The following is a 15,509-nucleotide window of genomic DNA, read 5'->3' as shown; positions in this document are numbered from 1 at the left end:
TCTGTTAAAAGTTGCATGTTTCTTTGATGTTGAAGGCTCTTCTTCTGTCTGTTCACTGGGCCTTTTTTTCTTCCCAAGGAAACTTTCTAACGATGTCTGTTTCATACTCATTTTTGCTAATTTGTGGGTTAAAGCAGACACAATAACACGTCAGTACACACGAGTACCGGTGAACAGATAGAAGAGCTAGAAGAGTGATATCTTCTCTTTCTCTTCACTCCACTGCTGCTTGCAACCGCTCAGCTCCAGATGTCACCTAAATCCGAATGTAAATCAAAAAACTATCAACGCAAAAATGTGATCAGTGTTTTAAATATATGACCAGTGTATCAAAATAACTGTGAAATATATATATAAATCTCAAAAGATGACTGTGCCCCCTTTCAATACAGAGATGCCAGCGTGCACCTTTCAATACAGAGATGCCAGCGTTCCTCCTCAGTCCTCCCGTGGCGCCTCCTCCTCGGCCAATGGCGTGAGGTTTGCCTTTCGGCCAATCAGGAAGCGGGAGGACCCTCTCCCTGATTGGCCAGGAGGAGCATCAGTGTAACAATAGCGAATTTTCATTCGCTATTGTCACACAATGGGCGGGCGCAATGCTCTGCGCCTCGGCCGCCCGCCACAGTGAAATGATTTGAAGTTCCTCGGGCGGCCCGGTGCCGATTGATCCGCGGACCGGCACCGGTCCGCGGCCCGGGGTTTGGGGAACACTGACCTAAGAGGGTTCAAGTTTGGGTCCAAGGTAGCCCACCGTTGGGGGTTCAGAGAAACCCCAAAGTTACCACACCAGCAGCTCAGGGCCAGTCAGGTGCAGAGGTCAAAGTGGTGCCCAAAACACATAGGCTTCAATGGAGAAGGGGGTGCCCCGGTTCCAGTCTGCCAGCAGGTAAGTACCCGCGTCTTCGGAGGGCAGACCAGGGGGGTTATGTAGGGCACCGGGGGGGACACAAGTTAGCACAGAAAGTACACCCTCAGCAGCACGGGGCGGCCGGGTGCAGTGTGCAAACACACGTCGGGTTTCCAATGTAAATCAATGGGAGACCAAAGGGTCTCTTCAGCGATGCAGGCAGGCAAGGGGGGGGGGGGCTCCTCCTGGGGGCCACTCATGCACTGGAGTTCCGATCTTTCAGGTCCTTGGGGCTGCGGGTGCAGAGTCTTTTCCAGGCGTCGGGATCTGGGAGTCAGGCAGTCGCTGTCAGGGGGAGCCTCGGGATTCCCTCTGCAGGCGTCGCTGTGAGGGCTAAGGGGGGGGCAACTCTGGCTACTCACAGTCTCGTAGTCGCCGGGGAGTCCTCCCTGAAGTGTTGTTTCGCCACAGGTTGAGCCAGGGGCGTCGGGTGCAGAGTTGCAAGTCTCACGCTTCCGGCGGGAAACGCAGTTTTCTTGAAGTTGCTTCTTTGGAAACAAAGTTGCAGTCTTGGGTGAACAGAGCCGCTGTCCTCTGGAGTTTCTTGGTCCTTCTAGAACAGGGCAGTCCTCTGAGGATTCAGAGGTCGCTGGTCCCTGGGGAAAGCGTCGCTGGAGCAGTGTCTTTAGAAGGGGGGGAGACAGGCCGGTAGAGCTGGGGCCAAAGCAGTTGGTGTCTCCGTCTCCTCTGCAGGGTTTTTCAGCTTAGCAGTCCTCTTCTTCTTAGGTTGCAGGAATCTGCGTTCCTAGGTTCTGGGGAGCCCTTAAATACTAAATTTAAGGGTGTGTTTAGGTCTGGGAGGGCAGTAGCCAATGGCTACTGTCCTTGAGGGTGGCTACACCCTCTTTGTGCCTCCTCCCTGAGGGGAGGAGGGCACATCCCTATTCCTATTGGGGGAATCCTCCATCTGCAAGGATGGAGGATTTCTAAAAGTCAGAGTCACCTCAGGACACCTTAGGGGCTGTCCTGACTGGCCAGTGACTCCTTGTTTTTCTCATTATCTCTCCTGGACTTGCCGCCAAAAGTGGGGGCTGTGTCCAGGGGGCGGGCATCTCCACTAGCTGGAGTGCCCTGGGGCCTTGTAACACGAAGCCTGAGCCTTTGAAGCTCACTGCTAGGTGTTACAGTTCCTGCAGGGGGGAGGTGTGAAGCACCTCCACCCAGAGCAGGCTTTGTTTCTGTCCTCAGAGAGCACAAAGGCTCTCACCGCATGGGGTCAGAAACTCGTCTCTCAGCAGCAGGCTGGCACAACCAGTCAGTCCTGCACTGAACAATTGGGTAAAATACAGGGGGCATCTCTAAGATGCCCTCTGTGTGCATTTTTTAATAAATCCAACACTGGCATCAGTGTGGGTTTATTATTCTGAGAAGTTTGATACTAAACTTCCCAGTATTAAGTGTAGCCATTATGGAGCTGTGGAGTTCGTTTTTGACAGACTCCCAGACCATATACTCTTATGGCTACCCTGCACTTACAATGTCTAAGGTTTTGTTTAGACACTGTAGGGGCATAGTGCTCATGCACATATGCCCTCACCTGTGGTATAGTGCACCCTGCCTTAGGGCTGTAAGGCCTGCTAGAGGGGTGACTTAGCTATGCCACAGGCAGTGTGAGGTTGGCATGGCACCCTGAGGGGAGTGCCATGTCGAATTAGTCATTTTATCCCCACTAGCACACACAAGCTGGCAAGCAGTGTGTCTGGGCTGTGTGAGGGGTCCCTAGGGTGGCATAAGACATGCTGCAGCCCTTAGAGACCTTCCCTGGCATCAGGGACCTTGGTACCAGGGGTACCAGTTACAAGGGACTTACCTGGAAGCCAGGGTTGTGCCAATTGTGGAGACAATGGTACATTTTAGGTGAAAGAACACTGGTGCTGGGGCCTGGTTAGCAGGGTCCCAGCACACGTCAGTCAAGTCAGTATCAGGCAAAAAGTTGGGGGGTAACTGCAACAGGGAGCCATTTCTTTACATTACCCATAAGCATAAGGATCAGGATCCAATCCGGGGAATATAGTCCCCACTGAAGACTGAACTGGCATTGGGAGACATTGTTCCGGATCGGATTTGGGCAGGAGTATTGGATTGACAGTGAACGTGGGCCCGAACAGCGTCGGAAGCGGCGATGTCTTCACCGGCACGACCAGTGCCAGTAACAGATTCTGGGGTGCCCTCCAGAGCAGAGTCCGAAGCCGCCAGCACTGAATCTAGAAGGTGTCAGGGGTCGGTCTGCCCATAAATAAGGTGCATGGCTTTGCAGAACCTTGAGATGGGCATGGGTGGCTCCAGCTCAGGGAAACTCAGGCAGGCACGGAGCCGACCCAGAAGCAGCCACTGAGGACGGAGGCCTAGAGCGTCGACGCACCTCCAAAGTTGCATTGTCTGGGTGAAGTCAAAGAACGTTTGTTGTTCTTTGACGACTTCATGTGACGCAAATGTCCAAAGGATTTGAAGTGGGACGAGGACGTGTGCTGATGGCCCGCAAGGAGTATCGAGACTTTCCTTTCAAACAAGACGGAGAGCGACAGAGCCAGGCGCCATGAGCTTTAGGGACCACTCCCTCAAAGCCTTCTGGTTCATGGCCCAGCACTTGAGCATGACTTCGGGTCGTGGTCGCACTCTAGGCATCACAAGCATACGAGGTGTGGATCCTGCCACCAACATCGTGCGGGGACAGGAGTAACACGGCATGAATCCAGCCTTGCGGGAAGACATCAACGCACTGAGTAGGCAAAAATTTCAACAAAAAGGTCGCAACGTCAGTCAACAAACTGAGGGTAGCTCGTCTCCAGATCGTGGCATAAGCCGGCGCAGAAAGATGTCAGCATGGTGGGGTGCCACCTATATACGACTACGATATCATCACAGCAACCACAATGCCAACATGGAGTCAACCAACGCCACCTGACGGCACACAAGGGTACTGTTCAAAGAAAAATCTATTGATCCAGTCTGATGCCTGGGGAAATTCTAAGATAAGGAATCTTCAACTAGAAGTCTCTGTATCATTAAGGGAACAGCTTGGTAGAGCTCATAGGGGATGTTTTGACCAACATGCACTTTAGAGACTGGAAAGAAAAACAAACATTTATATTTCAGAGGTTTTTGTTAAATAGAGACATTGCTTCTCTGCTGCAGCAAGCCATCCCACATTGTAGCAGCAGCCTATCAGAAGACTTCCAACTTTTAGCCCCTCCACTGGTACTATGCAGCAGCATTCTCTAAGACATTATAAAAAGGCTTAAGTCAGCAAAAGAAAGCGATAACGTAGATAGGCCAAATTCACGGCGCTACATTTCACATCTTTGTTTCCAAGAAAAACAGAAATGTAACATAATTCCTGTACAATAAATTCTGGCTTTCACTCCTCTACTGCTTGGTAATGCCTCCACTGAATGCAGGATCAAGAGGAACCTGAGGAACATCCAGCACGTCTCCATCCTCTTCAACAAATTGCAGAGCTAGCATACAGATTTCACTAGTCCAAGCTTCACTTCCAAGTATCACTTCATTCACAAACTCATAGCGGCAGCTGCAGATTTTTGGACTTGTGTTAAGGTTTGATTCTCATTATTGGCTACTCACTGCATTTGGAATATTTTAAGGTCTAATGCATCCCTTCAAAAGTGTGTTAAAGTTTAAGTGTTATCTACTGCAGCTATTTAAGTTTCAAGGGGATCATACTGTGTCTTCAAATCCTCAAGTATGACCATAAGCTGCTTTTTGCTTTGCTAAACTGCTTGACTGTAGGGTCTCGCCATTACAGACAGTGGTGTGTTCATTTCGGGATGGCTGATTGTTGGCATAAAGAACTCAGTTTTTGTCCCGTACCCTCATTTTATTAGTGTTCATTCACTTCCATGCCATTATTTCTTTGTCTGCCAAGCTGGGCACCATCCTACCAACGTTATAGTGCCATTAAGTATAATCCCAGCTGCTACCGCTCTTCAGAATTCCTTGTAGAGGGGCCCAATGCAGCACTTGGACTCCACAATTCATCACACCCCTCAATCCGTGTGCAAAAGTAGTATGTGTGTGCTGGCTCTTTCGTAGTAGAGTAGCTCAATCAGTTTTGTGGTTTATGTTTCTATCTATATGCTCCTGCAGGCTTAGCAACATGCTTGAAAACTGATCCTAAGGTTTAGTGCAGTGAACCAGCAGTGCCAGCATCCTCAGGTCTCTTCTGCAGGTACGTGGTGAATCTCTGCAAGATAGCCTTTAATCCTAGTTGGATCCCCTCAGAGAACCAATGACTTCATTTCAATGAATTCAGTAATCGAGGTCAAGTCAGAAGAAACAGGTATGAATGGCTGAACCAGAGCTCAAAGGATAGACAGCAGCTGCACAGCTGGAACAAGTCTGGCCTCTCATAGGTTGTATTTTTATCATTTATTATATTGTTACAACAATCCCAATGCGGTGTGCCTTGACTAGTGTTGCAGGAACTACTGGGGTTTAGGGTAAACATAATACTACCATGACTAGATTGGCTCAGCTTTATTAGCAACAGCTTCTTGCCAGTCACCAAAGTGCATGACACACTGCAAATGTCTGTATAGAGGATTTTGGCAAAAGGTTTTCAATGAAAAAGGTGTGTTTACTTCCGGGAAAGGATGAAGGTTTTTTTTTTTTTTTTTTTAAACGGAAAATAGAATGAATTATTATTATTTTTTTAAGTTAACAGTCTGAGGTTTATGCCAGTGGAAAGACAAAAAAGGGCAATGTAGGTGGATATAACGACGCTACCACGGGAAGAACATGAATATTCAGGATTTTGTAAAGTTGTATCAAGACTGCTCCAAGCAAAGACAACTATTTCATATACAATCATCAAACATGGAAATGGCAAAACCTGCTCTTCTCAGATGCAGTAACTGGCACGGCATAATATGTGGAAAAAACGGTTAAATATAGAACTTCACCAACAGCTCTCAATTTCATAACATTTCATAGATATCACTTTGGTCATTGTGCATAAGCCATCAATATTTACAGAATAAGAAAAGTTTTCCTCAAATACTTTTACTTCAATACCCTACCTCCCATGTTTATTGCTCCACGCTGGCCCATATCACCCATTCTCATTTCCTGTTCTCTCTGAAAGCAAACATAGTTTTCATTGTCAACCTATCATTTATTTACAGCAATTATTTTATTCCCAAAGTCACAGTAACTGAAATTGCAAAACGTGCAGGTCTGAACTAACTACAAATATGACAGATTAGTGAAAAAAACTAAACATTAAGCCTTTGAAAAGTTCAGCACCTTTACATTGAACGACTTTATTTAAATCACCACTCAGCGAAATACTGCCTATACCTTCTCAGATACTGATCGATAAACACACAATACATTTCTGACATTTCTGCATTGGAATCGTAGAGATGCCTTAACCAGGTAAGGCACGTTGTTACCTCTAGTTTAACGAATGGATACATTTTTTTTTTTTTTTTTAAAGATTAAAATGTTGAATTTGGTAGTTAGTCCTATTTACGCAGTAATGCGTTACTATAAAAGGATGAGCTTCACTAGCAATGGAATCACATTTCTAAAATACCCATCAGGTTTCACAAACTTATAAGTGTAAAAGTGGTGGAAGAATTACACATCTGTATTAAAAAATATATATAATGACGAATTAGGTAACAAGCAGGACTGAGCGCTGTAGCATGTCATGTAAAAATTATACTAACCGACCAACACTTTCAAATACCCGCACTTCTTTCAGTGAACTTTGTAGCCAGGTGACATTCTCTGCAAAGTACACTAACTTACCAGGAAATTTACAGGTTACAAGTTTACAAACTCAGATATTGGTCATCTATTATACTGACAAAATCAGTGTTGTTATTGAAAAAACATTAATTTGTACTGACAATAGTGAAAAGCAGTGATTTTTCTTAACGTCATTACTTACCTGGCAATATCTCAGATACTGAACTACTACAAAATAGTACACCTAAAGCACTGCATATTAAAACTGATCAATTTCAAAGCTTATATGTAGCTAAATTTTGATACTGGAAGGCTCAAGTATAAAAATATGAAGAAAATATATTAGATACTTTTACACAAGTAGACTGATCAGCCTTTACACTTATTATACCAAATTTGTACCAAAAAGTACTTAGGATTTGTGCGGACAAAAAGTACTTTTCACAATACTCTCTAAAGAGTGTACATTTACATCAAGAGAATAATGGCATTCGAGTAGACAGATACAGTAATGCCAGTTAAGCAGACTTGACAAAAATGCATGCCTGATATCTTTCCTTTATTAATTACAATTTATGTGGTATGAAATTTGAGGAATTGCACCATCACAATAATTTTGAATTTCTTTAAAAGGCACAGAGTTTACAGACAAAAAGTTTCAAATATATTTAAAGAATATGGTTCATAACACCCCAAAGTAAACTTAAAACTCTGCAGAAGCACAAGCGATGGCTCAGTCTGCAGAGCTCAAATACTAACTCATAACAACTAGTTTAACAAAAATCTTGTAAAGAAAGATGGTATGAAAGTCGCCAGATACATTGTAGGGATCACTAACCATATACAGTGCACAAACTCGTCCTATGGAAGAACAATGATCTTAAATGGGATGGAGAAGTTCAATTCTAGATCTTGGCATAATCTGGATTCCTGTATTTTAAACCTGCAGTCACCATGTCTATAATATACTCTGCTACATTGTGTCACCTTCAATACTCAACATACAGACCAACAATTTATCAACACCCATCAGAAGCGTATTTGCACTACAAGGCTGCTCAGACAAACCTACAGCCGAAGTATTGTCACAAACACTAAACATAACTGTTTCAAAAGTCACAGACCTAGACGTCGTCTTTACTAACACGCAAAATACATCAAAAAATTGTGGCCAACTACCTAGGTACTATGTAATACTATGTGTAGGAAGTTGGCTCTGTATGCACTATTTCAAAGTAAGGAATAGTATGCACAGAGTCCAAGGGTTCACCTTAGAGGTAAGATAGTGGCAAAAAGAGATAATACTAATGCTCTATTTTGTGGTAGTGTGGTCGAGCAGTAGGCTTATCAAAGGAGTAGTGTTAAGCATTTGTTGTACATACACACAGGCAATAAACGAGGAACACACACTCAGAGACAAATCCAGGCCAATAGGTTTTGTTATAGGAAAATATATTTTCTTAGTTTATTTTAAGAACCACAGGTTCAATTTCTACATGTAATATCTCATTTGAAAGGTATTGCAGGTAAGTACTTTAGGAACTTTGAATCATTACATTAGCATGTATACCTTTTACATAAAACACAATAAGCTGTTTTAAAAGTGGACACAGTGCAATTTTCACAGTTCCTGGGGGAGGTAAGTTTTTGTTAGTTTTGTCAGGTAAGTAAATCACTTACAAGTCTCAGGTTTGGGTCCAAGGTAGCCCACCGTTGGGGGTTCAGAGCAACCCCAAAGTTACCACACCAGCAGCTCAGGGCCGGTCAGGTGCAGAGGTCAAAGAGGTGCCCAAAACGCATAGGCTGCAATGGAGAGAAGGGGGTGCCCTGGTTCCGGTCTGCCAGCAGGTAAGTACCCGTGTCTTCGGAGGGCAGACCAGGGGGGTTTTGTAGGGCACCGGGGGGGACACAAGTCAGCACAAAAAGTACACCCTCAGCAGCGCGGGGGCGGCCGGGTGCAGTGTGCAAACAAGCGTTGGGTTTTCAATGTAAATCAATGAGCGATCAAGGGATCTCTTCAGCAGGCAAGGGGGGGGGGGGGGGTGCTCCTCGGGGTAGCCACCACCTGGGCAAGGGAGAGGGCCTCCTGGGGGTCACTCCTGCACAGGAGTTCCGTTCCTTTCGGTGCTGGGGGCTGCGGGTGCAGAGTCTTTTCCAGCCGTCGGGAAATGGAGTTCAGGCAGTCGCGGTCAGGGGGAGCCTCGGGGTTCCCTCTGCAGGCGTCGCTGTAGGGGCTCAGGGGGACAACTTTGGTTACTCACGGTCTCGGAGTCGCCGGAGGGTCCTCCCTGAGGTGTTGGTTCTCCACCAGTCGAGTCGGGGTCGCCGGGTGCAGTGTTGCAAGTCTCACGCTTCTTGCGGGGAGTTGCAGGGGGTCTTTAAGTCTGCTCCTTGAAACAAAGTTGCAGTTCTTTTGGAGCAGTGCCGCTGTCCTCGGGAGTTTCTTGTCTTTCTTGAAGTCGGGCAGTCCTCAGAGGATTCAGAGATCGCTGGTCCCTTGGAAAGCGTCACTGGAGCAGGGTTCTTTGGAAGGCAGGAGACAGGCCGGTAGGACTGGGGCCAAAGCAGTTGGTGTCTTCTGTTCTTCCTCTGCCCTCCGAAGACGCGGGTACTTACCTGCTGGCAGACTGGAACCGGGGCACCCCCTTCTCTCCATTATAGCCTATGTGTTTTGGGCACCTCTTTGACCTTTGCACCTGACCGGCCCTGAGCTGCTGGTGTGATAACTTTGGGGTTGCTCTGAACCCCCAACGGTGGGCTACCTTGGACCAAAAACTCAAACCTGTAAGTGACTTACTTACCTGTGAAAACTAACAATAACTTACCTCCCCCAGGAACTGTGAAAATTGCACTAAGTGTCCACTTTTAAAACAGCTTATTGTGTTTTATGTAAAAAGTATACATGCTAAAGTAATGATTCAAAGTTCCTAGAGTACTTACCTGCAATACCTTTCAAAAGAGATATTACATGTAAAATTTGAACCTGTGGTTCTTAAAATAAACTAAGAAAAGATATTTTTCTATAACAAAACCTATTGGCTGGATTTGTCTGAGTGTGTGTACCTCATTTATTGTCTATGTGTATGTACAACAAATGCTTAACACTACTCCTTGGATAAGCCTACTGCTCGACCACACTACCACAAAATAGAGCATTAGTATTCTCTTTTTACCACTATTTTACCTCTAAGGGGAACCCTTGGACTCTGTGCATGCTATTCCTTACTTTGAAATAGCACATACAGAGCCAACTTCCTACACCCCTGTTCTAGGATGGAGGGATGTAGGAGAAATGGCTCACCTTCACCTGAAGAGATTCCTGAGAACCGCCTGGCCCACTGCTACCTCTCCGTGAGAGAGGGATTCCAAGCAGTAGTGCTTAGTGAAAGTATGACAGCTCTTCCACGTTGCTGCCCTACAAATGTCTTGTAGTGGCACTCCAGCAAACAGTGCCGCTGAGGATGAGACTTCTCTCGTAGACTTGAGCATGCACAGATGACTGCAAAGGTTTGCCCGCTGCTTGATGGCAAAAGCGAATGGCTGAGGCGATCCATCTGGAAATACTCTGCTTGGATAGTGGGTACCCCTTCCTAGGAGCACTGTACGCCACAAATAACTGATTAGAGCGTCGAGAAGATTCAGTCCTGTCCAAATAAAATTGAACACATCTTTTAACGTCTAAAGAGTGTAATGCCCTCTCCGCCGGAGTAGATGGATGAGGGAAAAAAGTCTTGAAGACTAAAGGTTCGTTCATGTGAAAGTCTGACGGAACCTTTGGAATAAAATGCGGGTTAGTGCGCATTAACAATCTATCGTGTTTAAGCTGCAGGAATGGCTCTTGGATGGACAAGGCTTGCACCTCGCCGACCCGCCTAGCTGATGTAAGGGCTATCAATAAGGCAACCTTCCACTACAAGAACTTGAGGGAAGCACGATGGATCGGTTCAAACAGATGCTTCATCAGTTGTGCCAAAACAATATTCAGATTCCACGAAGGAGGTGGTGGTGGTCTGAAAGGAGGGTAAACCCTGAAAAGCCCCTTTACTAATCTCTTAATCAGCCGAGAAGAGAAGAGTGAGGGTGTGTAGGAAGTTGGCTCTGTATGCACTATTTCAAAGTAAGGAATAGTATGCACAGAGTCCAAGGGTTCCCCTTAGAGGTAACAGTGGCAAAAAGAGATAATACTAATGCTCTATTTTTTGGTAGTGTGGTCGAGCAGTAGGCTTATCAAAGAAGTAGTGTTAAGCATTTGTTGTACATACACACAGGCAATAAATGAGGAACACACACTCAGAGACATTTCCAGGCCAATAGGTTTTTGTATAGAAAAATATATTTTCTTAGTTTATTTTAAGAACCACAGGTTCAAATTCTACATGTAATACTTTGCATGAAAGGTATTGCAGGTAAGTACTTTAGGAACTTTGAATGATCACAATAGCATATATACTTTTCAAATAAAACACATATAGCTATTTTAAAACTAGACACTTAGTGCAATTTTCACAGTTCCTAGGGGAGGGTAAGTAATTGTTAGTTCTTGCAGGTAAGTAAATCACCTACGGGGTTCAAGTTTGGGTCCAAGGTAGCCCACCGTTGGGGGTTCAGAGCAACCCCAAAGTTACCACACCAGCAGCTCAGGGCCGGTCAGGTGCAGAGTTCAAAGTGGTGCCCAAAACACATAGGCTTCAATGGAGAAGGGGGTGCCCCGGTTCCAGTCTGCCAGCAGGTAAGTACCCGCATCTTCGGAGGGCAGAGCAGGGGGGTTTTGTAGGGCACCGGGGGGGGGGGGGGGGGGGGGGGGACACACAAGTTAGCACAGAAAGTACACCCTCAGCAGCACGGAGGCCGCCGGGTGCAATGTGCAAACACACGTCGGGTTTTCAATTGGAATCAATGGGAGACCAAGGGGTCTCTTCAGCGATGCAGGCAGGCAAGGGGGGGGCTCCTCGGGGTAGCCACCACCTGGGCAAGGGAGAGGGCCTCCTGGGGGTCACTCCTGCACTGGAGTTCCGATCCTTCAGGTCCTGGGGGCTGCGGGTGCAGGGTCTTTTCCAGGCGTCGGGATCTGAGAGTCAGGCAGTCGCGGTCAGGGGGAGCCTCAGGATTCCCTCTGCAGGCGTCGCTGTGGGGGCTCAGGGGGGACAACTTTGGTTACTCACAGTCTCGGAGTCGCCGGGGAGTCCTCCCTGAAGTGTTGTTTCTCCACAAGTCGAGCCGGGGGCGTTGGGTGCAGATTTGCAAGTCTCACGCTTCTGGCGGGAAACGCAGTCGTTTTAAAGTTGCTCCTTTGGAAACAAAGTTGCAGTCTTGGGTGAACAGGGCCGCTGTTCTCAGGAGTTTCTTGGTCCTTCTAGAGCAGGGCAGTCCTCTGAGGATTCAGAGGTCACTGGTCCTGGGGAAAGCATCGCTGGAGCAGTTTTATTCCAAAGGGGGGAGACAGGCCGGTAGAGCTGGGGCCAAAGCAGTTGGTGTCTCCGTCTTCTCTGCAGGGTTTTTCAGCTTAGCAGTCCTCCTCTTCTTAGGTTGCAGGAATCTGAGTTCCTAGGTTCAGGGGAGCCCTTAAATACTAAATTTAAGGGCGTGTTTAGGTCTGGGGGGTTAGTAGCCAATGGCTACTAGCCCTGAGGGTGGGTACACCCTCTTTGTGCCTCCTCCCAAGGGGAGGGGGGTCACAGTCGTATCCCTATTGGGGGGAAAAAGTTAGAGTTACCTCAGCTCAGGACACCTTAGGGGCTGTCCTGACTGGCCAGTGACTCCTCCTTGCTTTTCTCATTATCTCCTCTGCCAAAAGTGGGGCCGTGGCCGGAGGGGGCGGGCAACTCCACTAGCTGGAATGCCCTGTGGTGCTGGAACAAAGGGCCTTTGAGGCTCACCGCCAGGTGTTACAGCTCCTGCAATGGGGAGGTGATAAGCATCTCCACCCAGTGCAGGCTTTGTTACTAGCCACAGAGTGACAAAGGCACTCTCCCCATGTGGCCAGCAACATGTCTCGAGTGTAGCAGGCTGCTAAAACCAGCCAGCATACACAGGTAGTTGGTTAAGGTTTCAGGGGGCACCTCTAAGGTGCCCTCTGGGGTGTATGTTACAATAAAATGCACACTGGCATCAGTGTGCATTTATTGTGCTGAGAAGTTTGATACCAAACTTCCCAGTTTTCAGTGTAGCCATTAGGGTGCTGTGGAGTTCGTGTTTGACAGACTCCCAGACCATATACTCTTATGGCTACCCTGCACTTACAATGTCTAAGGTTTTGCTTAGACACTGTAGGGGCATAGTGCTCATGCACTGGTGCCCTCACCTATGGTATAGTGCACCCTGCCTTAGGGCTGTAAGGCCTGCTAGAGGGGTGACTTATCTATACTGCATAGGGAGTGTGAGGTTGGCATGGCACCCTGAGGGGAGTGCCATGTCGACTTACTCGTTTTGTCCTCACCAGCACACACAAGCTGTCAAGCAGTGTGTCTGTGCTGAGTGAGGGGTCCCCAGGGTGGCACAAGATATGCTGCAGCCCTTAGAGACCTTCCCTGGCATAAAGGCCAATACCTGATCACACGACAAATTCCAAAAACTGTCATTAGAAATTGATTTTTGCAATTTGAACTATTTTTCTAAATTCTTAAAAGTCCTGCTAGGGCCTTGTGTTAGTCCCTGTTTAGCATTCCTTTTAGAGTTTAAAAGTTTTGTGAAAGTTTGAATTAGAACCTAGAACTAGTTTTAGATTCTAAAAAAGCATTCCAACTTTTAGAAGCATAATGTCTTATACAGATGTGAATGTGATGGAACTCGACATCACCCCTTACCTCCATCTTAAGATGAGGGAGCTAAGGTCACTCTGTAAAATAAAGAAAACAACAATGGCCCCCGGACCTTCCAAACAACAGCTCCAGGAGCTTTTAGCAGAGTTTGAAAAGGCCAACCCCTCCGAGGATGGCAACACAGAGGATGAAGATAGTGACTTGGAGGAAAATTCCCCCCTACCAGTCCTAACTAGGGAGAACAGGGCCTCTCAAGCCCTGTCTCCAAATATAGTAGTCAGAGATGCTGCTTCCCTCACAGGAGGGACCAACATCTCTGAAATCACTGAGGATAACTCCAGCGAAGAGGACATCCAGCTAGCCAAAAGATTGGCTTTGGAAAGACAGATCCTAGCCATAGAAAGGGAAAGACAAGAGATGGGCCTAGGACCCATCAATGGTGGCAGCAACATAACTAGGGTCAGAGATTCTCCTGACATGTTGAAAATCCCTAAAGGGATTGAAACTAAATATGAAGATGGTGATAACATCACCAAATGGTTCACAGCTTTTGAGAGGGCTTCTGTAACCAGAAAAGTGAACAAATCTCACTGGGGTGCTCTCCTTTGAGAAATGTTCACTGGAAAGTGTAGGGATAGACTCCTCACACTCTCTGGAAAAGATGCAGAATCTTATGACCTCATGAAGGGAACCCTGATTGAGGGCTTTGGGTTCTCCATTGAGGAGTATAGAATTAGATTCAGGGGGGCTCAAAAAAACCTCGAGCCAGACCTGGGTTGATTTTGTGGACTACTCAGTAAAAACACTGGATGGTTGGATTCAAGGCAGTGGTGTTAATAATTATGATGGGCTGTACAATTTATTTGTGAAAGAACACCTGTTAAGTAATTGTTCAAATGATAAACTGCATCAGCATCTGGTAGACCTAGGACCAATTTCTCCCCAAGAACTGGGAAAGAAGGCGGACCATTGGGTCAAGACTAGGGTGACCAAGACTACCACAGGGGGTGACCAAAAGAAAGGGGTCACAAAACCTCTCCAGGGGAAGAGTGTTGAGACATCCAAAAACAAAAATAGTAAAGAGTCTTCTTCAGGCCCCTAAAAACCTGCACAGGAGGGTGGGCCCAGAGCCTCTTCACAAAACAATTTTGGGAACAAGGGTAAAAACTTTGATCCCAAAAAGGCCTGGTGTCGTAGCTGTAATCAGCCTGGACACCAAATTGGAGACACCAAATTGGAGACAAGGCCTGTCCCAAGAAAAGCACCACTTCTAACTCCACTCCAGCTAACACTGGAATGGCTAGTCTCCAAGTGGGATCAACAGTGTGCCCAGAGCAAATCAGGTGTCACACTGAAGCTACATTAGTCTCTGAGGGTGGGGTGGATTTAGCCACACTGGCTGCCTGGCCTCCTAACATGCAAAAATACAGGCAGCAGCTCTTAATTAATGGGACAAGTGTAGAAGGCCTGAGGGATACAGGTGCCAGTGTCACTATGGTGACAGAGAATGAAAATGTCACTTACCCAGTGTACATCTGTTCGTGGCATCAGTCGCAGTAGATTCGCATGTTCTGCAATAGCTCGCCATCTGGTGTTGGGCCGGAGTGTTACAAGTTGTTTTTCTTCGAAGAAGTCTTTCGAGTCACGGGACCGAGTGGCTCCTCCTTTTGTCTCCATTGCGCATGGGCGTCGACTCCATCTTCGATTGTTTTTCCCCGCAGAGGGTGAGGTAGGAGTTGAATTGTAGTAATAGTGCCCATGCAATGGAGTGACTAAGTATGCACCTATTTAAGGTTGAGATGACACATATATAAATAATTGAAGGTAACTTCCAAACTGCTACAGGCTCCCGGGGAGGCGGGTGGGCACATGCGAATCTACTGCGACTGATGCCACGAACAGATGTACACTGGGTAAGTGACATTTTCAGTTCGATGGCATCTGTCGCTGTAGATACGCATGTTCTGCATAGACTAGTAAGCAGTTATTTCCCCAAAAGCGGTGGATCAGCCTGTAGGAGTGGAAGTAGTGTGAAATAATGTTCTTAATACAGCTTGACCTACTGTGGCTTGTTGTGCGGATAACACGTCTACACAGTAGTGCTTGGTGAATGTGTGAGGCGTAGACCATGT

General features: G+C 46.7%; 1 protein-coding gene across 1 annotated transcript in view; it reads right to left on the bottom strand.

Annotated features, from left to right (window-relative positions):
• The window catches only part of PSPC1 (paraspeckle component 1), a 360,968-nt gene that overhangs the window by 94,390 nt on the left and 251,069 nt on the right, over positions 1–15,509 (bottom strand). Inside the window, exon 7 of the mRNA XM_069202288.1 lies at positions 5,944–6,001. Within this exon, the coding sequence (XP_069058389.1) occupies positions 5,944–6,001 (58 nt within the window). The remainder of the gene's footprint in view (positions 1–5,943; positions 6,002–15,509) is intronic.

Source organism: Pleurodeles waltl, chromosome 8 (assembly GCF_031143425.1).
Source record: "Pleurodeles waltl isolate 20211129_DDA chromosome 8, aPleWal1.hap1.20221129, whole genome shotgun sequence".
Taxonomy (NCBI): domain Eukaryota; kingdom Metazoa; phylum Chordata; class Amphibia; order Caudata; family Salamandridae; genus Pleurodeles; species Pleurodeles waltl.
This window is presented reverse-complemented; position numbering and strand designations above follow the sequence as displayed.